The 23,351-nt window shown below is 40.0% G+C and overlaps 1 protein-coding gene across 4 annotated transcripts in view; it reads right to left on the bottom strand.

Annotated features, from left to right (window-relative positions):
• IQGAP2 (IQ motif containing GTPase activating protein 2) overlaps positions 1-23,351 on the bottom strand; it is a 121,320-nt gene that overhangs the window by 43,556 nt on the left and 54,413 nt on the right. For 2 of the 4 annotated variants that reach the window (XM_081929336.1, XM_081929337.1), the window contains exons 3-7: positions 10,134-10,290; positions 9,019-9,096; positions 7,346-7,422; positions 1,645-1,712; positions 1,186-1,299 (exon numbers count right to left, since the gene is read on the bottom strand). In XM_081929336.1, coding sequence (XP_081785462.1) covers positions 1,186-1,299; positions 1,645-1,712; positions 7,346-7,422; positions 9,019-9,096; positions 10,134-10,290 — 494 coding nt within the window. Of the gene's footprint in view, positions 1-1,185; positions 1,300-1,644; positions 1,713-5,006; positions 5,279-7,345; positions 7,423-9,018; positions 9,097-10,133; positions 10,291-23,351 lie in introns of those variants that run through there. The other 2 variants (XM_081929338.1, XM_081929339.1) reach the window with 2 other exon arrangements.

The raw sequence follows: 23,351 nt of genomic DNA, 5'->3' as shown, positions 1-23,351 counted from the left end.
CCTACACTTATCTACTCCGGAGTATATCTAATTATATATAGGACTGCTGTCTCAGTGTACAAGAATCTACTAAATAGTCAAAGCAAAGGCACAGTTCTCCAGATGTTGTTTTTCAGCTTCGATAAGGTTTAGGCAGCAACTGGTCAGGGATGATGAGAGTTGTATGCCAGCAACATCTGTAGCCACAGTCAGCCACCTGACTGCAGCTGAAGATTATGTTAGTGGAAATACACACCAATCCAACACCAGAACAGATTCATACATGTCTGTTTAGTGCAGGGATGGGAACTTGTAGCCCTTCAGATGAAGTTGACCTACAACTGCCATGACCTTTGGTCACTGGGCCATGCTGGTTTGGACTGATGGAAGGTAGGTCCAACATCTAGTGGGCTACTGGTTCCCCACCCCACACTTAGAGACTATCATAGATTTTAAAAATAAAATATAAGGACAACAAACTTGTAAAATAAAAACGTAGTGCTAACTTATTTTAGAGGGCATAAAAGTTATTTTCAGCATTATGAAGTCAAGTTGGCCATTTGAAGCTGTAGCAGGCCAATCACCAATTCAGACGAGCTGTCCATAAATGCCTCGTGTTTACAAATATTGACTCCTAGAAGGGTTTTTAGCTGGCCCTTGGACTTGCAGAAGGGGCCATATGTATTTGCTATGTATCTAAACTCTTACATGGATAGTTTGTTTGATTTTAATCACAAACCGACAGTGTGGGGCCCAATGAACTGGATTATGCTCCTAACCTCCCTCCCTCCCCCCCTCTCTCTCCCCCTTACCTCCTGCAATTCTCTTGATCCAAATCAGAGAGCCTTAATTTGTGGGGGGGGGGGGACCATTCACCACCCCACCTTGATTTGGATCAGGACAGAGAAGCTCAAGGTTAAAAACCTGTCCATCCCCTGCTAACAACAGGAACAAACTAGACAACGCCTTCACTACATGAAAAGATGTCTGTGTACTCAATACTGTATTTTTTTTTCTTTAAAGTTCAAGGCAGAGGAATTGATTTTAAAATACCTTACACCATAGAATTTTTTTGAAAAAAAGATTTCTTTACTAATTAGTTTCCAAATGATATCTGAAGTTAAAGCAACTTTAAAACATGTTTTAAAGTTCTGAGATTATATGTCAGCATGTTCTTACATAACGCTTTGATTAGGGCTCACTTACACGCAGCTTCATCCACCGAAAGCTCACTGGCCAGGATGCCTCCAATTTTACTAAATGACGGCATCTGTATACCATATTTCTCCAATTCCTTCCGCATGTTATTGATTTCTTCCTCTAATTGCAAAGGGAGAAAAATGGGAGAAGGCATCAACAAACCTAATTAGGCTTTCTTAGATGATAAAACATACACAATAATAATGCTTGGGGTAGGGTGGGGGCTGTGGCTTTTAACATCATTATGCTTCCAATTCTGCTTAGCCTTTTCCTCCCGCCTGAGAAAAATCACAGGCTGGGAGAAAATAAATACAAGGATTTTGTTAACCAGCATCTTTTAATAAAGCAGAAGCACATTTTTCACATAGCTACTCTACACCCACTTCAGCATAAAAACATGGAGAATGCTGGGGGAGTAGAGCATGGGGTTTGAATACAATAAAATATTTTCAAAGATTAAAGTACCTGTAAAGTCTACTTTCCCCAGCAAATCTTGGATCTGCGGAGCAACTCCTAGTTTAAACAGGTAAAGGCTGCAAAAGAAAAAGGAAAATTATGTGTTATATCACAAGACTTTTTATTTATTTATTTAGGGTTGACACATGTCTGGAATTTCCTGGACATGTCCGGGATTCAAACGCCTAAATTAGCATCCGGGACAGAATTTTGAAAAAAATCGGCAAAATGTCCAGGTTTTTGACAACAGAACCAGAAAGTGTGTGTTTGAGTATCACAACTTTGAGGTTGATTTCCCCCCCCCCCAAAAAAAAACCTCAACAACAAAGCTCTGGATTTTTACTTCTTGAAATATGGCGACCCTAATTTATTTCATAAAATTTATATACTGATTGGTTGTAAGAAAAGAACTCAAAGCGGTTCAATTTTATTATGAGCATTATTATTACTATTAGGATCTGATGAAGTACATTCAGTCTACTAAAAGTTCATGCCACAGGACTCTCTGTTGCTTCTGTTACGACAGACATGACTACGGTATTCTCCTTTGTAATAAATGTAACCTGTTTTCCTCTGAAAACAGTATTTTAGGTAACACTTTTGCCAACTTTGGGATTCCCATCATCAAGCAAATACTGAATAAAACACTAGGTTAGTAATCAAAGAAACACATTTTGGTTTCCCCCCAAAACTTAAATATATGTTTTGTTTTTTAAATAAGAAAGGGTCCTTAAATATTTCCACTTTTAAAATCAACTTACTTTTCATTAAATACTCAAATGTTCTTAAGTATCTGAAAGGAAGTAAAAAAAAATACACAAAGACAATCCTAGAACCCCTAATTTTGTTTCAGAGTTGTTTGAAATGTCTGTATTAATACCATTCCAAAATGTGTATAGTGAAACCATCTGGACAACAGCTGAACAAATTCACATCTTTATTCATGTCTTCCTGCCATGTGAAATTAACAACTGTTAAGGATTTGGGGAATTTATTAAGATTACACAAGGGACTAATCAAAGTTGTTTTTAGAAGTCATAGTCAAAGCAGCTCAAACCTATTTAGACAGCATAATCAGTGGTCTGGGCACTTTTTAGATCTAAAAAGAATGGTGAGATCCCACTTGGGGAAACTTAATGTTTCAAAACTTGGGCTAGCATGATTCAGCAAAGAAAAGGCAAGAATTAAAAGACTGTGAGCTAATACAGTCTCACACACTGAACTTGATTTAGACTTTAGGTGCTAGATGTCAGAAAGGCAACAGGGAAATGCTAGAAGTTTGTAAAAGTTGACATTTTAACAAATGGTTTGAAAATTTGTTATAATAATAAAGTTTTTCCCAAGGGTGAGAGTTCCCAGAACTGATATCAGACCTAAAGAATTAGCAGCTAGTGGCATAGGCAGGTTTCCTAAGTTTCACTGCCTTCTTCTGACAACAAATCCCCATCTTACCCTACTTGGTTTAGATTTTTTTAAAAGCAGCATTAGGCCTTCAGTAACTATTTCCCTTTATTAGATGCTGTTCCAAGATTTCTGTAACAACTCCATTTAAACTTCCTAGGATTAAGAAGAAGCCTACAAACTGTTTTCAAGTTGGCACTAATGCAATGTTTCATTGACACAACTAGCTACTAATACACCAATGATACCTTTAAATGACAACTACAATTTCCCTGGAGTGGCATATTCCCCACTGCCCAGAGATCATTTGTGAGAATACTATTTACCACTAGATGGCAATAGAATTTTGTTTTTAAGTTTACAAGGAACATGTTCACCTACAAATGCTTTGAAGTTATAATGACTACACCAAGAAACTTTATTTAACATGCTCCTTTCCTCAGTGTATAATATGAGGCGTTATTAACATGGATTGCTGTATTTGATGTTGTGCTAACAAACATTTTAAAACACCTGTACCTGAGCTGAGAATTTTAAGAACACACCCAAAATTGGTATGGGCAAAATCACACTGCTTAAAAAACAAATATTAACTGTGAATCCATAGAAATAAGAATTAAATTAAATCTAATTACAGGCCAAGAACATGGAACAAAGAACTATTAGAAGGCATTTGGATTTTAAGGGAAAATATATTTCAGTGTACAGTGCACAGGGTATACATGTGAAAGGAAGACTAAAATATCGTATTTACTTGAGTCTAATGTGCCATCGAATGTAATGCGCATCCAAAAGGTGCATATTAGATTCTAGTAAATACGGTATGCTTTCAGCAAACAACTCAATTCTGATTATGAAAGGTGTTCTACATTATATATGACGAAGAAGTACTTAAAATCCACAGACAAACAAGCTATCAACAGAAGCCAGAAAAGTTAAATATGACATCTTCTTCTAAAGATTTTCATTGACCAGCAAGAGGCAGATTCAGGGAAGTGCAACCAGTTCACCTGTACTGGTTACTGAGCTGAGAGGGAGCCACAGGGGCCACTGCAACAACGCCAAACAACGGAAGGTGAGAGGTGGAGGGACAAATCTTGGCGTCGCACAAAATGGTGCTGAAATTTTAAAGCCCCAAATCAGACTCTGAGACCAGAGCATTATGGCAGTCAAGATAGTAGCTTCCTGTTAAGTTCCACATTATATGACATTATAATTAAATAGTAGCATCAGATGTTCAAATCTGAATGCAAGTCGCTCTCTTATTGACTGTGGGACAGTAGCATAATGCTACAGGAATTCACATATGAAGCGATGAGCTACTGTTCTAACCCTGCGGAAAGCCATCTAATTAGACTTTAATTTGATTTTGACCTGTCTTTAGGAGGTAATCTAATTATTGTTTGATTTTATACTAATGTTTACATATCTGATGTTAGCTGCCCTGAGCCCGACTTCAGCCGCGGAGGGCGGGATATAAACAAAAGTTTTTTATTATTATTACTATTATTATTATTAGCAATAATACAATGGGGAATATCCAGTGCTGCGTGTCTGAGAGTGGGATGGACTTCTCACAAGTGGAATGGGCCTGCAGTTCACCATATACCCTCCCCATCTGCTCCAGAGGTTGGGGGAGGGGAATGCAGACAACCGCAGTGAGAAGTCCTGTTGTACAAGTGGAAGTCTGCTTGAATAGCATTAAGATATTGCCCAGTATTTCTGCTGTTGGCAAGGAAACCAGATCTGGAAGAAACTGGGGCCTTGCGTATTCATCTCCTTGTAAGTGTAACAGCAAATGACGCCTCACATGTGCAACAAGCAACAACAGACAACACTGAAGAGTTTTCACATGATTTCAAAATGCAATCATCTTCCTGAGGAGAAAGTCCATTCATTCAACTGACATTCAGCTACCTACACAACTGCATAAACTGCACGTTAAACAAACTGAACCTAAGCACATGTACCTGGGACTGGGTGCCTTTGATATTTAAACTTCTTTCTTTCAAGTATTAGGGTAGTATCATAAAGCTAAATCACATTTTCTGTTGCACTTGATGGCTCAGATTGCATCCTAAACAAGGCACAACTAATTGGGCGAAGTAAAAACCCGAAAGGCCATAATACTGCACAACAGAGTTAATATATATATAATATATGGGATATGCACTGCTGAATGCGAAAGGCTCTGTGCAGATGTTTATTATGGCAGTCAAACCATTGATTAAGCCATCTTCAGTACTCCAGCAGATATAAACATCTGAAAGCTTTGCTCTGTTCAGTATTCAGCAGAACATCTGAACAATTGTGACATCATTGGAATGGAACTCAGCAAACCATTCCTTCATAAGCTACTTAACATTAAGAGTCCCAAGTGTGACCACTTCAGGAAACAGTTTCAAACTCGAATCTAAACACACTAACAACATCACTTTAGAATAGTATCACCCTCACAGCTTGTATATATATAATACTCGCTTGGCATTGTAAAAAGGTCCTTCATTTAAGAAACATTTAAAAATACTTATTTGTTTATTGTGTGGAGCACCATGGCTTACATGAGTAAGCAAGACAATGAACAAAAACTAGAAAACATTTAGAGTTCATCCAAAATTGAATTTCCAGTGCTTTTCAAGAAAACAGGTTCACTATTTACTTTTCTCTTTTAAATCAGGCCATTAAAATAATGTACCCCCAAGCCACCTTTATAATTCTGAAATTGTAAAAAAATGCGGAGGCTTCCATAATAGCGAGCCAAGAGTGAAAATATGAAGATTAACATTCTGCTTGAGAATGGGACGCTAGAGGCATTACTGGAGAAAATTAGAAAAAGTTACAATTAGGTATTTGAGTTTCTAAAGGCTGGACACCACTTGCTTTCCAATATTTGTGGCCTGTAAATAATTATCACACAAAGATACTTCCTAACACACGAACATAAGAGCACTGAAGGATCAGGCCAATGGCCCATCTAGTCAAGCATTCTGTTCTCACAGTGCCCTCCCAGTGGCCTGTGGGAAAGCTGAAAGCAGGACAAGAGTACACTCGTCCCTCTTGCAGTTTCCAGCAACTGGTATTCAGAAGCATTACTGCCTCTGACCATGGAGACAGACCATAGCCGTCATGGCTCATAGCCATTAATAGCCTTATAAAAGCAGCAAAGTGATTTTCTGTTGAGACACCCTGACTGAACAACCCTATTCTGCGGAATGTTAACCGCACAGATTAGGTATTATGCCTAAAGACAATACAGCCTCTCAGATCAGGGATGGAGAAATGGATCTGGTTAGCAGGCCAGAATCTTAACTCCTCTGTCCCCCCATAGGCAGGTAGGTGGATGGGGCTCCTCACCTGTCACCTGACATGACAGTGATGTCAGGTGACCAATTTGCCTTTGAAATCAAACCACATGGGCAAAGACATAGTGCTTTGGAAACACAGATAATCAGATGAACTTGAAGAGGTATAAAGCTTTTTAGCTCTGCTGTCTCTTTACCTTTCCTACACTTGACATCCTATGAGATAGGTGGGAGTGACTTGGCCAAGACAGCCTTGCAGACCAAATGGGGGCAGCTAGTTAGGCCTGTGGGCAGGAGTTTCCTCACGGATGCATTACAGGATCCATTGCTCTACAGACCTACCAATCTATTTCCACATTCAGAAAACACAATGTGATGTAGAACAGTTAAGTTTGTCGCCCAGAGCTTGTTACTCAAACATTAATGCTGCAGTGAACATGTCCCCCAACCTAAATAGAACTACTGCACGTGGTACTTGCAAAGCTCTCTTCTATAGAAACAGGAATGAGGCATTTTTCTGCTTCTGTATCCTGAATGTCTGAGGTAACTAGTTGTATGTGGACTTTAGAGCCATATTGAAATGACAGTAAACATTAAAACAGGACAATGAAGTATAAGTAGAAAAGACTGCAAACAGTGTCCAAGGTGAAGAGTCTCTCTTATTTGTTTTGTTTTTTAATAGAAAAAGGTTAGACATAGCTCAGAGTAGTAATCCTTTTATCTTTTCAAATGCTATTTCTATTTTTCTAATTCAAAATTGTTTTTCACACATTCTTTAATGAAAGTGTATTCACAGAAGGTTGTGTACATACATTTCAGAGATTCTTACAAGTTTTAATTCTCTTATGGAATATGCCTTCACTTTTCCATGTCTACGTTGCCTTCAAAACCTGTAAAACTCTCAACATTGTAAACCCAGTAAGGTTTCACTGCAAACTTCTAAAAAGATAGCAAGCATTTTAAAAATGTAGAACTTAAGACAAATTGTTAGCATAAATCTGGCTTACCTTAGTGCATGGATGCAATATATCATTCGAGGTATGTTCTTCCTATCATAGACATCTGTGGTTTCTGGATAGAAGATCTAAAGAGAAAAAAAGACCCACCCACCCCAAAACATTAAGAGTTATTTCAATAACAACATATTTTACATCCAGCCAGTCCCTGACACAGATGAATGATGAGGAGTAGTGAGAAGCACTAGCCGGGGAACCCCCATAGGAAATCCCAGAAGTTGAAGGCTTGGAGTCTAGGGATCAGTGGTAAGACACTGAGGAGAGGTCAGAGGGGGAAGATTGGGAGGAGGTGCTGAATACTGAAGGGACAACAGGGTTTAGTGAGCAGGAGGAACCTGTGACAGGGAGCTGTTCAGACACTGAGGCTGAAGCAGAGCAGGGAGGTCAAGAAGCTGCTGAAGAATCCAGTGGATCTCCCTCTCCTGCTGTGACAAGTTCCCCTTCCCCTGGTCTCTAAGAACGCACAGGGTAAACGAAGACAGCAGAACAGAGATGGGCAGACACAGTTTGAGACTGCTTGGGAAACATCCGGAAAAAGAGCCTTAGAAGGCGTGGATGGCAGGGATCTTCAGTCCTCGCAGCTGCTCTATAGGGGCAAGACCTACTGGGAATTGTTTCTGACTTGTATTGCCTTGAATAAAGAGTTAACTTCATTGATTCTGGTTCTTGCATCTAACTCTAGCTCTGACAAGCCTGAATCTACTAAAGTCCAGGTCAGCATCAATAATAAAAATTCAAAAATAAGTAGTGCAGAAATGGGTCAGGCTCCTTAAGGATTATTTATTTGAAATTATGAAAAAGCAGCCTGAATGAAAAGCACCTGTTAGCTATTCATGCATCACACTAGGTGCTTTGCTATATGACCTACCAGTTCTGATATTCTAAGGCTGGTGTAAGACTTGTGTAATATTCATTTCATCACAGGCTCTCAATTTGCCCCCAGATGCAAGCTAAATGAGCACTACTGCTGCAGAAACATCAGAAGAAAAAGCACACCTTATATCAGTATGTTTCTTAATGCATCAAACAAAGTATCCTGCGTGGGCCACACAGGGGTGGGGCAGAGATATGAAGCAATAATGCGAGCTGTTGACAGTACTGTACATTCAGTTGCCTAAGTCAGGAGCCTCTGAGATCTGAAAAAATACTTTACGGAGTCCAAAAAAAGTGTGTGTGGGGGGAGACAATGGATTTGAAAGGAAGTGGAGAATCTTTGTAGATGTGCTATAAACACAAATTATGAAATCACAAGTCCTCAGAGCTTGCTTGCTAAGCTTGTGTTGAAAAACTTGAACTGTGAAGTGCTGTTAATTCCCTCTTTAGAGACTCTGGCTTTATCCATTGTTCCCATCCCTAATGCCAGGTCTCCTAAGCTCATATGAGCTGTTTGACCCAACAGCACCTACTGAAGCCAGCTGGAATGTAAGCGAGCCTGTTCATGTTCTGCATGATACCAGCTGCCTTGGCAAAAGAGGGGGAGCACAAGAATTCCACCTCCTTCACTTAGATGTCCCCCACCCCCAGTTTTTCTACAAGTTAATAATTCCCAAAGTGCCAACTTTAATTTCACTCTACTTTAATTGATATGCTCCTGGAATATGTCTTCATTTTAGCAAACACCTTAAAATCTGGGCATAACATACAGTCAAGGTTCAAATGCTTACTTTAGGCAGGCCGATGGACTCCATTGCCCTTAACCATTGCACAGTATTATCTGTGTGTCGGAAATGAAGACCTGATTTCTAATGAGAAGGGAAAGAGAAGAGAAAGGATTAATCTGTTATTTCTATTACATGACATCTAGTCCAAGTCTTCCCTGCACATGAAATTTGAAACACTGTCAAAATCAGTGAAAAGACAATCTATAGACAGTTGTTATAGGACAGCGTGAGCTACAAATATTTAATCTACTTACTCTAGAGTAATGCTGTTGAACACGAAGTCAAGAGCATTGTTCAAAATTGTTTGAGGGTTGTAGCATTAATCAAAACAGAATTTCTGACTCTGCATTATTTGTTGAAAGAGCAGTATAGAATGGAAAGCTTATTTCTGGCTGCCATGCCCCTATTCTTCTCTTTTTCAATATTTGTACACAAGGTTAACATTCTACACACAAGGCTAACATTCTACAAATATATTTAATAGTTCAGAATGCTGGGTTGTTTTTTCAACACATAGATTTGCCTAGATCAATTTAGGGTCGGTGGTGGTGCTCAGGTCAGTGTAGTGAAGAAAAGTTGCTGCAGCCTTGCCTGGTACTTCTGCCACTATTTCTGCAGAAAGCCTGGGGAAAATCAGGGCCCACAGGCATTCTGGGGAAATGAAAATGGCAGCTGCTCACCCCCTCCATGTGGTAAGCTCACCCCCTCTACATTGGGGGTGGGAGGAGGAACCAGAGTGTTGGTGGAGGAGACCTTCCTTAGGGCCCCCTCAGATCTGATGCTGTTCTGAGGGGTCATGCTGTTATACAGTGGTACCTCGGGTTACAAACGCTTCAGGTTATAGACTCCGCTAACCCGGAAGTAGTACCTCGGGTTAAGAACTTTACTTCAGGATGAGAACAGAAATCATGCCACGGCGGTGCGGTGGCAGCGGGAGGCCCCATTAGCTAAAGTGGTGCTTCAGGTTAAGAACAGTTTCAGGTTAAGAACGGACCTCCGGAATGAATTAAGTTCTTAACCAGAGGTACCACTGTACTATAATTCTGAGGAAACCATGACAGACAAAGCAACTGCTGAACTAGTATAAGAAGTAAGCATATCGTAAGTATGCCCTTTACCTTATAACGTGCTTGTTCCACATCATAGATCTTCTTGTCAGAAACTAGCTTAGGTGCAAAAAACTTTGCCAATTTGGCAAGGTAAACACCATTCCTTAATCCTTCTTCCAGTTCAGTAGTTGGTGGCAGCTCTTCATTAAGACAGACTTCCATCCACCTGCAAATGTGCAATATAAAACATTCCAGTTTTAACCAGTAGCTTTAATATGGTAAATATGTTATATTCACGATGCAACTCAACACAACACTAAACCACAAGTACCGTAACCCCAATGTTTAGCCAAGATGCAACTAACTGAGGGTGAGTTTTATTTATTTTATTTTAATCCTTTGTAAGCAGCATCTTTTTAGTTACAGTTTGTTCCTTACAAGGGGGAAATAAATGTTTATCATATCAGCATCTCATGTATACCAAGTAAACTTATTCTATTAAAAAAAACACCCACTAGCGTAGCCATGTAGGCCTATAAGAAAAAACTCCAAATTCCACAGCTGGTCAATAAGGAACCATCCAAAAAGTTGCAACATTTGGTAAATTTTCAAGTTCTTCTGAACTCCTCCAGTAAAGTTCTATGCAAAGCAGGGTATAGTGGAGCAGGGAAACATTTGAACTCACTCCTGGACACTGCATAGTACATGAAAATTGTTTCATGGAGGCACATACTCTCCAGAAAACTCCTCAGGAAGCTACAAAACAATTAATCATCTTAGACAATTTCCGCCAGAAACAGCGCTGGATGAGATGTATCAACACCTACAAATATAAAAGTCTATTATGCTAGCACAAAAGCTATTGCAATGGTTACTCTTTGCCAGTTCAGCCCACAATGTTTATGCTTAATGAATGGATATATTCCAGAGTGTTTAAGTCATAACATTTCATTAATATGGAAAAATACACACACAATAGACATGACAATTTATCTTGCAGAATAGGAACAGGGAGGGATTAAATATGTCCCGACACCTGTGAAAATGAAATTTTCTTTCTGCGGAACAGTTTTACTTTTTTTATACACAGCTGTAAAGAAGGCAGATGGAGCAGGACTTTGTCTGCTGCAAACTTAATCATAGCCATTCAAACATGACTGTCACCAGCTCTCAGAATTATATCTACTATAAATATCAGCAACACAGCTCTTCATTTATGACATCATACCCATAATTTGGCAGAATTTATAATGGAGGATGCTGGTTGACCACCCTTCCAATAAACACTCTAAACACTGTATCTTTTAATTATTCTGACACTTCAGCATCTCTTAAGTCAACATTTAGCCTTGTGCCACAAACTAGAGTATTAGGAAGGACTGAGAAGGTTGGGGGAGTCAGACCATTTTGGAAGATAGAATTGTTTTCACTGCTTTGCTGCAAAAAAAGAAATGGGTTCCTCTATCAGAACAAATGGTTGCTTTAGAAACATCAGTTTTACCTATAAGGTTCACACTGCTGTAGGGTGGACTGCAGGTGATGCAAAACTGTCCAGCACTTCTGTTTCATATTTACTGCATGGTTCAAGTATATTAAATGCTTCTGGTCCCTATCAAAAGCCAAACACACATTTAGGCCAAATAAAATGGGATGCAATTCTTTATGTGCACACACGCAAACAAGGACAAAATGAAACTGAACACTACTTTTTCAATTTTAGTAGGGGAAACTAGTGCCTGTCACTCAACCCAGTGGCGTAGCGTGGGGGTGCAGGGGGGGCCGGCCACACCGGGCGCAACATCTGGGGGTTAGGGTTAGGGGGCGCAAATTACTTGTCTTGCCCCGGGTGCTGACAACCCACGCTACGCCACTGACTCCACCACCACATTCTAGACTAGTACCTTAGCTGGCATCAAGCTGCTTAGCCCTCTTCAGTAATAGTAAATGAGTAATGATAAACAGATGCAAAATTTAAAAATGACAAGTCTAGCAAACCACTGTAAAATTGTGGTTCCCTGAAAGTCTGTCCCCAATGCTTGAACCCGTCCCATGTTAAAGATGGGAGCGTCTCACACAACCTTGTTAAGGGGTTGTGCAAAATTCTTCACTAGTTTTTATTAAGTTCATTTGGTTGCAGCACTCTTGAGCTAAATGTAGTTATTAAAGTGAAGATGTGCATCAGTTGTATTCAGAAAGCATCTACCATCATGTGAATAGATTGCTCTAAGAGTCAGCATTGTCAGAATTTTTTCAGCTGGCACTATGGCTCATTTGTTTAAAATGGATGCATTGCACATTTATTACCAAGCGATAGAAATACACTCTTGCCAGATGCCTGATTCTATAATTTGCCTCTAAGTGAAGTCACAAACGCCAACATTTCTACAACTACTGCATCTGCAACATGAGCATATGCATAATATCTGCAGAATGCTAAACAGATCCCTTATCTCTGTTTGTCTGTAATAGCTTTGCAGCTAATCCCATTACAAAAGTAGGTTCAGATGACAAGTGTTGTTTTCCTGTACGTCACATGACCTGTTTCCAAGTGGCTGCTTGATCAACTTTGGAGTCCTCAAATTCCTAATAAGCATTATCTTCATGTACACAGAGACCACAATCTACTTTAAATATGTTTAATAAATAAATTCATTTAGATGAAGTTGGGAGCCCCAGATCCTACTTGAAAACAAGCAAGTAATCCATTATTCCCAGCAAAATGTTTGCACAGACACCTTTACTTTACAAAACGTGAGACATATTTGTAGCCATGATAACTGATATATGAGATTTTAATATTCTTGAGACATTTTTTTCAACATGTTAGAACATAAATTTATTTTTCCAGAGTTGCAGCCACATTTGTTGGTTTTGCTGCAACAGACTAAAAATCCTGTGGTAACCTAAAGATTAATAAATTGATTATGGCATAACCTTTCATGGAATACTGTACTACATGGGGCCTTAAAGGCAAAGGTAAAGGGACCCCTGACCATTAGGTCCAGTCGTGACCGACTCTGGGGTTGCGGCGCTCATCTCTGTTTATTGGCCGAGGGAGTCGGCGTACAGCTCCTGGGTCATGTGGCCAGCATGACTAAGCCGCTTCTAGCGAACCAGAGTAACGCACTAAAACGCCGTTTACCTTCCCGCCAGAGCGGTACCTATTTATCTACTTGCACTTTGACGTGCTTTCGAACTGCTAGGTTGGCAGGAGCAGGGACCGAGCAACGGGAGCTCACCCCATCGCAGGGATTCGAACCGCCAACCTTCTGATTGGCAAGTCCTAGGCTCTGTGGTTTAACCCACAGCGCCATCCATGTCCCACATGACTCTTTGTTATAATTAACCATGTACCGCATGACTCTTTGTTATAATTAACTTGATCATTAAATGGGAGGTATAAGACCACATTTCACACCCTTGTCCCAAACTAAACTCTGCATCTATCAAGGCTGTACACACCTTTTCAGAAGGAAAGCTAATGTGATTAAGCATTTAACTGAAGCTTGCAAGTTACTCAGGGTCACTTCACCCACAATACTCTGTGCTTCAGATCCTAAAGGGGAAGTAAGAGAAGGCCTATTAAAAATGTCAGCCCCAAATTCTCTGGCTCATTCAAATTCTCCAGTGACCACACCAATGCAAAACAAGAAAGTTAGTCTGAGTGCCAAAGGAAATGCAACAGTCATGAAGCAGGAAATCTGAAACCACCGATATCTAACTAAACCCCAAAACAAGAAATCGGCTTTGGAAGAGATTTAGCAGTTAGCCACATGAGAATCCAAGATGAACCAATTATCTCTAGAGCTGTCTAAAGCCTCAAAGTAGAAGGTGGCGCTCTGGAACCAGGAAGCCAAAATTAATCCCCAAGAGCAATTACAATTGGCATAAATTGCAGTATAAACTGTCAATTACAGCCTAATTTACTGCAGGGAGCAGACAGGAGGGGGGGGGAAATAGTGAGATAAAAATTATGAAATGTTTGCCCATTTCAATTTTCTGTTAGGAAGACGTGGTTGCAGGGGAAACATTATTCCACACCTCCCCCCCTCCAAAAAAAACCCTGTCTGCTGTCATTGTTTTGTAGAGTGATTTCAAGCCAGATATAGGATTTTCCAGAAAGCAATTTAGCTTGATTTGGCTATACCAGGCATAGGCAAACTACAACTCCCATCATCCCTAGCTAACAGGACCAGTGGTCAGGGATGATGGGAGTTGTAGTCCCAAAACATCTGGAGGACTGAGTTTGCCTATGCCTGGGCTATACTTAGGGCAAATGAAGCCTAATCAGAGTGAGGGCAATGTATTTTGAATTGGCACACACTTTAATGCTATTCCACATATGCAAATTGTATTCAAGATAACCAACATACTCCCTTTCAGCTCAGTCTTAATAATCAGAGATCACTTTTACACTCTTTCTTCCAATATTGGTCCCCAGGAGCAGGGGCCAACTGCACAACTGCCAAGAAAATCCCCCCTCCCTTCTCCAAGGCTGCAATTAGTCAGGCATGCCAAACAGTATCTGCATGTTCTCCACTTCGAGCAAAAATGGGGAAACCTAGCCCTGAATACCACTGAAGTGCAACCACATCATTCTCATAATGTGAATATTATGATCCCCTGTCCTATAGTTCACACAAACCAATTTACAATGCAATCAGAACCATGTCTGCTCACAAGTACATACTATTGAATTCAATGGGGCCAACTCTCAGGCTTTAGTTTATTGGAGGGGGATGCCAGCCGGTGGCAGAGGACAGAGTGACTCCAGGAGACATAGGTGTAAAAACACCAAACGGAAAAACGAAGACTTTATTACTAAACAAATAAACACAAGCTCTGGTGGATGTTATTCCTGCAGGCAAGGCAACAAAACTCAGCTTTTTTCCTTTATAGCAACGGTCACCTGCAGCCAATTAATCCCAGAAACTTCTTAAAGGTATACACACATGTTTCTGTGCCGAATGTCCTCTAACACCCCCTCTCATTCAAACAGAAACAATAGTATTTTAAACAGAAAAGAACATATTTACATATCACACACTGCAACTCCCAACTTTGTTACCAGTCGTGTATGTTTTTCAAGGGTTAACGCTTTTGTAAATACATCCGCCACATTTTGTGTACTTTCACAATACTTCAGCATTATCTGGTTCTGTTTTACATTTTCAGCTACATTTTGGTATTTAATTTCTAAATGCTTTGATTTGTTTCTAAACAGGTCAGATCCAGACAAGGTTATTACGGCTTGATTATCTTCCATAACTTGAATAGGATAATTACACTCTACGTCTATATCCTTGAGGATCTGAACATAAAATTTTACTTCATTACATAATTCCGACAATGCACAGTATTCGGCTTCAGTTGATGATGTGGCCACTATAGTTTGTTTTTTGGATTTCCATCCTACTAAAGAATCTCCAAATTGAAATACCATTCCAGAAATTGATTTTTTATCAGGCAGGTTGGCCCAATCGCTGTCCACGTAACACTGCAATTTTGTGGACCCTGAAGATGGTAATTTTAAACAATAATCAAGTGTTTGCTTTAGATACCGGAAAATACGTTTTAAACCTTTCCAGGCATTTTCTGTAGGACAGCTTACTAGTCTGCTTAGTATTCCAATTGCATAACTCAAATCTGGTCTGCTCCACAATGAAATGTATAATAAACTTCCAATTATTGAATGGTACATTTCAGGATTTACAGGTTCTGTGCATTTTTCTTCATTTTTGAAAAAACCTATTTCCATTGGGGTTTTTATTCCCTTGCAGTTTTGCATATTGTTTCTTTCAAGTAACTCCACTATTTTGTCTTTTTGACTCAACAAAAAACTTCCATCGTTTGTTCTTTGAATTTCTAAACCGAGATAATTTTTTACTGGCCCCAAATCTCTGACTTTAAATTCCTTTCTTAGTTGTTCTGCAAATTTTTTCACTTGCTTGTCACCTTTTGTAGAGTAAAGCAAATCATCAACATAACACAAACACAATTCTTGTTTATCACCCTTTCCTTTAGTGTATAAGCAGTTATCAGCTAAGCTTCTTTTAAAACCAAGATTTTTTAAAGCATTATCAAGACATTCGTTCCAATTTCTAGCTGACTGTTTGAGCCCATAAATTGCTTTGTTCAGCCTATATACAGAATTCTGTTCTCCTGCCTCAAAACCTGGCACTTGATTCATAAAAATTTCTTCTTGCAGATTTGCGTTAAGATAAGCTGTTTCAATATCAAAATGGTTTACCTTAAACCCACGTTGTGCTGCAAGAGCTAACAATAAGCGTACACTTTCACTCCTTGCAGTAGGAGAAAAGGTTTCATCAAAGCTTTCACCTTTTCTTTGAGTAAAGCCTTGTGCTACCAGTCTGGCTTTGTACTTAACATCACCACCTGCCAAGTGTTTTATTTTATACACCCATCTACAGCCCACTGCCTTTTTTCCTTCTGGCAATGGCTCAATGGTAAAGACATCGTGTTCTGCTAAAGATTTCATTTCTGCTTTCATTGCATTTTTCTACCTTACTATTTCCTGGTGTGGTAACTTTAAAACTTCCTCATAATCACGAGGTTCCTTTTTCACATCAACAGTTTTAGCTTCTTGTATAGTAAACCTTTCTGGAGGTACCCCCTTATTGCTTCTTTGTGACCTTCTAACTTGAACACTCTCCCCCTCTGAACTATCTTCCCCTTCTGATTCATCCTGCTCAGGAGAAATTGGTTCAGCTTTAGGAGATTGTGTACTGGGATCCTCATCCCCTGAATCCTCATCACTGTCACTTTCAGAACTTTCTTTAATTTGTGGCTTATCTTCCTCAGATTTCACAAATTTATCTGTATTATCAGAATATAACATAACTTCTGAATTTCCATGTAAACGAACCCAACCATCTTGCTCACAAAACTCTGCATGTCTTGATATTACAACTCTGCCACGCCCTAGTGCAAAACGATACCCCTTTGACCAAGTTTGATAGCCAACAAACCTAAGTTTCTTTGCCTTGGGCTCACCTTTCCTTCTCTGTCCTTTTGGGATGTGAACCCAAGCCCAGCAACCAAAAGTTTTAACATGGTCCAAAAAGGGTTTTTTTCCATAAAGCAAAAAATGAGGGGTGTTGTTTATGGTAGAATGAAACAATCTGTTCTGTATGTAGTTAGCACACAGAATTCCTTCTCCCCAATACTTCCTGGATAGGCCAGAATCACATAGCATTGAATCTAACATTGTTTGTAAAGATCTTATCTTGCGTTCTGCAACTGAATTTTCTTCAGGTGAAAAAGGACACGATTTACGGTGACAAATACCACGCTTTTTCAACCAAACTTGGAGGGCTTCAGACATGAACTCGCCTCCACGGTCACTTTGTAACTGGGTAACTTTGTAAGGAAACTGCCTTTCTATATAGTTGATCCAATTCTTAATCAGTTGACCAGTTTCACTTTTGTGTTTTAACAAATATACCCAAGTATACCGGCTATAATCATCCACAAGAACCAAAAAAAACTTTGCTCCTCCTTCAGACTCTGCAAATGGCCCACAAAGGTCTGAATGTACTAAAGCAAATGGCCTCTTGCTAATTCTAGTACTTTCAGGGTAAGACCCTCGCTTACTTTTAGACTCCTTGCAGGTATTGCAGTCTAGAAAAACTGAACATTTTTTCATTTTAATTCCCTTGCTTAATTCTGGCATTTTTGCAATACTGCGGAAATTGGCATGCCCCAAACGACGATGCCACAGATGCTGGCACTCATCATGCAAGGCTCTATTACAGGCTTTAACACATGCCCCAGACTCACTTACTAGCTGGTCTTTCAAAACAAACAAACCATTTTGTAGCGACGCTGTAACCACTTTTCCAGCTTTCTCTATTCTACAGCCTGAACCAGAAAAGGTTACTTTAAATCCCTGCTTAACAAGACTTGTAACTGAAAGCAAACTATTTTCTAAGCTTGGTACACATAAAACATTGGTAAACTTGGTACTTAAACAGTTGATATTCACACTACCCTTTCCAGCTGACTCATGCGCTGTTCCATCAGCTAGTACTACATTTACAGATTTACAAGGCTGCTTTTCTACAAGGGTTTGTGCAGACTTGACAAAAATGTTTGTTGCTGCTGAGTCTAAAATCCAGTCTTGTCCAACGTCGTGACTGGTGCCTCGAACTGCTGCAGAAACATACTGGATTCGATTCTTCCTGTTTCCTCGCTTCCCAGCAAACGCAGGCCGCCCTTGTCTTGTATTTTCTCCCACAGACACAGTGCACTGTCGTACTAAATGCTTGGTTGACCCACAACGATAGCATCTTCTAACTGTGAACGCTGCTTCCTCTCTGTGGTCTACAACCTCTTTAGGATGCCGCTCCTCATCAGTTGCATATCTTTTACTGGACTGCCTCCCATTTCTGGAGTTACGGTGAGGGGTTGTGGCCTTCCTCTCATGGCGTCTTTCCTCCTCATCAAGCAAACGGCCAGTTAAGAAATGCATTGTTAATTGGCTTTCTGGGATTGCTTCCAGAGTCATCACTAAATTGTCCCATGACTCAGGAAGTGAAGACAGCACAATATAAACTTCTCTCTGTTCAGAAAAATGTTCCCCAAGTTCATTTAACTGTGAAAATAAATCACGCATTCTTTGAAGATGTGTTGAAACACATTCACCCTCACTTAGTCTGGCTCGGTACAGAGCTCTCATTAGAGTAATTCTGCTGCCAGCAGTGTCTCTAATATGTATTGCTCTCAGTGCTTGCCAAATCTCACTTGCTGTTTCAAGGTCTCGCACATGAGATAACTGAGACTTCTCTAAACTCAGAATTAAATTGGCATAGGCTTTGTCCTCCAGCCTTTGGTCTGCTTCATCTACTTCTTCATCCTCCTCTTTTACAGGAGGGTTAACAATTGCAGTCCAACATTGTTCTTTCTTTAAAAACGCCTGCATCTGTAAACTCCATGACGTATAATTGGACTCTCCCAGTTTCTCTACTGGAAAATAGGAAGCTCCCCCTTGAGCTCCAGCTCCAAGTCCAGCCATGGCACCACCCAGCCTTCAGCTTTCCACTCAGTTCTTACTCACACGTGGCTTGAAGAAATGTTCGGCTCCTGGTCCCAAACAGACACTCCCTGCTGATGCCTTCACACAGCCAGCTGCTTGAGAAACGCTGAGTTGCTTCCAGTCTCTGGGTTCTTTTCACGCTCTGTCTCTGCCCACTCAAGACTGGGGACTGGGCCCATAACCTATTGGAGGGGGATGCCAGCCGGTGGCAGAGGACAGAGTGACTCCAGGAGACATAGGTGTAAAAACACCAAACGGAAAAACGAAGACTTTATTACTAAACAAATAAACACAAGCTCTGGTGGATGTTATTCCTGCAGGCAAGGCAACAAAACTCAGCTTTTTTCCTTTATAGCAACGGTCACCTGCAGCCAATTAATCCCAGAAACTTCTTAAAGGTATACACACATGTTTCTGTGCCGAATGTCCTCTAACATAGTTTAGTAACCAAACCAACTAAAATTGGAGCCAGATTATCAAAAAAATTGTCACCTCTCACATGATTGAACCTGGTCACTCAGGTCCTCAATGGAGGGCATGTTCTATGTTCCAGCACCATAAGTGGTGTGGCAGATGGGCATATAAGAGATAGGTTCTCATCTGTGGTGGTGCCACAGAGGTTGTTAAATCCCCTCTTAACTGGTATTCAAATGCAAACTGGAAAACATTGACATTTCTGAAGGGAATACTCTTTTCTTGCTAGGCTCTGCCTCCTGCTGTTTCATCTGCTGTTCTGCATTTGTTCTTTAATTTATTGACATGTTCTTAATTAACTAAATATTAGCTGTTGTGGTGGAGGGCAGGTCTCTCATATGAAAGAAAGGCAGGGTATGGATATTTTAAACTTAAATACTGCTTTCTTCAATTGTACTTTGCAAATAGAGTTCTGCCTGGGACACAATTTCACCATTTCAGGCAAGTCCAATTGTCTGTTTTAGCAGATGCTTTGTTTATGAACATTCATTGTGTGTGGGGGGGGAAATATATCCAAGCAAAAATATCCACAGAATGTGTTTAGTTTTAGAAAACAAAATAAAAATGATTAAATCATCACCCCTAGAATATGTTTATTTTTTAAAAAAAACACACACACCAGTGCCTTTATATACAACATTTGGAATTATTTATTAACGACTAGCAATTAAACATCTAGATACATTAAGAGAACTTTCACCAAGAGAGGAACTGGACTGCTGCCAAACTCCAAGGTAAAGTTCAGACCAGCTCTTCCAAAACAGGATGCTGAACTCTGTAAGGAAGCATATGGAGGCATGTTGGAGAAATTGCTGCCACCATTATTCTCCTAGACAGTTAGAAAGTTTACTGAAACTACAGTATATAAGCAGACAGTTGCAGCTTTAGAGCGGGAAGGTTCAGAACCTGCTGAAGGTACCCCAGCTACAAAGAATTGGGGGGCGGGTTGCAAAGAGGAGCAACAAGTCTTCCATAAGGAGAGTAGAATGTAGCATAATTGATAACTGTTCACACAGATTGGACTGTTTGTGCTCTCCACATTAGTTCACTATGGAATTTTCATACAGAAAATAATTCATGCAGAAAGTGCCCCACCTGTACCCTAAAGTGTGATATTGAAAGGAGAGCCCTGCATCTCAATCCCCATTTACAACTATTCTAAATAGCCTATGGAGCAGCCAAAACCAGATATTCATGTGCATATCCAATACTCCACAGACACAGGATATTTGCCAAACCTAATCCAATGAGCCTTCACCTAGCATATTTAACCCCTCTGCCTGTTAAAAACGTGTTCTGTGAGCTATCAACACAATTATTTCAAGCCAGGAACGTTACTCAGAGTTTTAGCAAATCACTTGCGTTGTTCAAATATTTACCTTACTCCAAAAGGTTAAAAATGACTGTACACTTTTGAAGCAGCACAATTGCCTATTTCTTCTTTGTCATGCAGCCAAATCCACCATCTCTTACTAAGGGACTTTCGTGAGCAGGATGTAACAGACAATCAAAATGGGTTGCTTCCTTATTCTGTAACAGCTCTGTTTAGATCATGCTTTTTAGATTCTCACTGAGAAGTAAGAAAGTACTTTATTCTCGGATTAAATACCAAGAACTCAAGAATCACCAAAGTATTTTACATTTACTTTAAATCAAGTTTAAATAGAGAAGCAATGAAGAAATATTAACATTTGCAATTGTAGGCTGTGCTTAGCAAGTTAACCATGGTCACTATTGCTCCAATCCCCAAGTCCAAAACTACTAGTCTGAAGAATCACTTTCTAAAAAATCAACATTATACACCCTTATTTTGACCTATAATGCTCTAGTAGGGGGCTCTTCTCCCAAAGCTTTCTTATACCATGTTGGCATAGGAAAACAGAAGGATGATGAGATGCCTTTTCTAATGTTCTGCCAGGCATTTTCTGAACATCTTCCTATTTTTTTTTTCATCCTTTCCAGGCTGCTTCCGCTGATCTATTCCTGAGAGCATGCTGCTCTTTACCTCTGACATCAGTAAGGCAAAGCTCCCCTTTGACATCAGTAAGGCAAGAGCTATGGAGAGTTTTGTGGCTGCGGGCAGGGGCTTTAAGGGGTAAAATCTTCTTCTTGAAGGTAAAGGTAAAGGGACTCCTGACCATTAGGTCCAGTCGTGACCGACTCTGGGGTTGTGGTGCACATCTCGCTTTATTGGCCAAGGGAGCTTCTGGGCCATGTGGCCAGCATGACTAAACCGCTTCTGGTGAACCAGAGCAGCGCACGGAAATGCTGTTTACCTTCCCGCTGGAGCGGTACCTATTTATCTGCTAGGTTGGCAGGAGCAGGGACGGAGCAACAGGAGCCTACCTCGTCACGGGGATTCGAACCGCCATCTTCTGATTGGCAAGTCCTAGGCTCTTAACCCACAATGCCATCTGTGTCCTCTTCTTGAAGAGGTAGACCCAAATATGGCCACTGGCATGCTCTCCCCAGTCCCACAGCAACAAAGCCTCACAAGTTAAAATAATTTTAAAGAACAATCAAATTTTCACCACACTGCAGATTACAAACAACATTTAATACACAACTTCACAAATCTTTTCTCCTTTCTATGTAACACAATAACGAACTTCATTGAAATCAGTGTTAGAAACTAGGAGAGAAAAACTAGGAGCTGGATGGCTTCTGGGCCCTGGGTTGTGGATGCCAAAACAGAATAAACAGAATGCCTAGTCGCCATTTGGGGGGGGGGAGGGGTCGCTAACACTTTCTATTTATTATTTTGATGAGGATGAACTAATACGCAATTCACATAAGTGATATATTGTTAATATCACATTTTTAGCTGAAATTGTTAATGCATGTTTAATTTGGTGTTTGCATTAAAAAACATTGGTACCATACTTCAGTTTTCAAAACACTCTACTCTTTATTGTTAAACTCCTTAACATATTGTATATCCTTAACATATACTTTGAGGCTTCAAAGCACATACATTTCACTAATCCTTGAGTATCACCCAGGAGCAAAAAAAATGGTACCCAGGTTTTTTTAGGTGCTTGCAAATAGAGAATCTTTAGGCACAAAATGCATCTGGCAGCCTGCTAATTTTGAACCCTGGCTGAAGTATCAAGTTTTTTGAAAGAATGAAGTTAAATAATAAATAAATAAATAAAAATAAAAATAAAAATAATAAAATAAAATTATATAATATAATATAATAATAAATTATTTATACCCCGCCTATCAGGCTGGGTTTCCCCAGCCACTCTGGGTGGCTTCCGACAAAGTATTAAAAATCCAGTAAAACATCAAACATTAAAAACGTCCCTAAACAGATGTCTTCTAAAAGTTAGATAGTTGTTTATTTCCTTGACATCTGATGAGAGGGTGTTCCACAGGGCGCCACCACTGAGAAGGCCCTCTGCCTGGCTCCCTGTAACCTCACTTCCTGCAATGAGCCAGAAGGCCATATGCTGCAGAGAGGGCACGTTCTGAAATGCAGACTCTCCTTTAAGAGTCAAGGAGAGACCTATGATGACGAATTATTTCACACATAGAAAGTGATACCCATCTACTTATTTCAGGGGCTCTCAGACAATGGCCTGGTTTGCACATAACACTAAGCTAGATCATAGCCTGGTACGTGAGTTCTCAGAGTGAAGATCGTGGCTACAGTACTCCTCTCCTGGAATACTAAACCAAGCCATGACTTGGTCTGCATAATGTGGAAACAGAAGAACTGGGAGAGCAGTGCTACAGTTGTAGTCTTCTCTCTG

This window comes from Podarcis melisellensis (genome assembly GCF_964234715.1).
Source record: "Podarcis melisellensis genome assembly, chromosome: 11".
Taxonomy (NCBI): Eukaryota; Metazoa; Chordata; class Lepidosauria; order Squamata; family Lacertidae; genus Podarcis; species Podarcis melisellensis.
The sequence above is the reverse complement of the archived record's forward strand: the minus strand, read 5'-3'. Positions and strand labels throughout refer to the sequence as shown.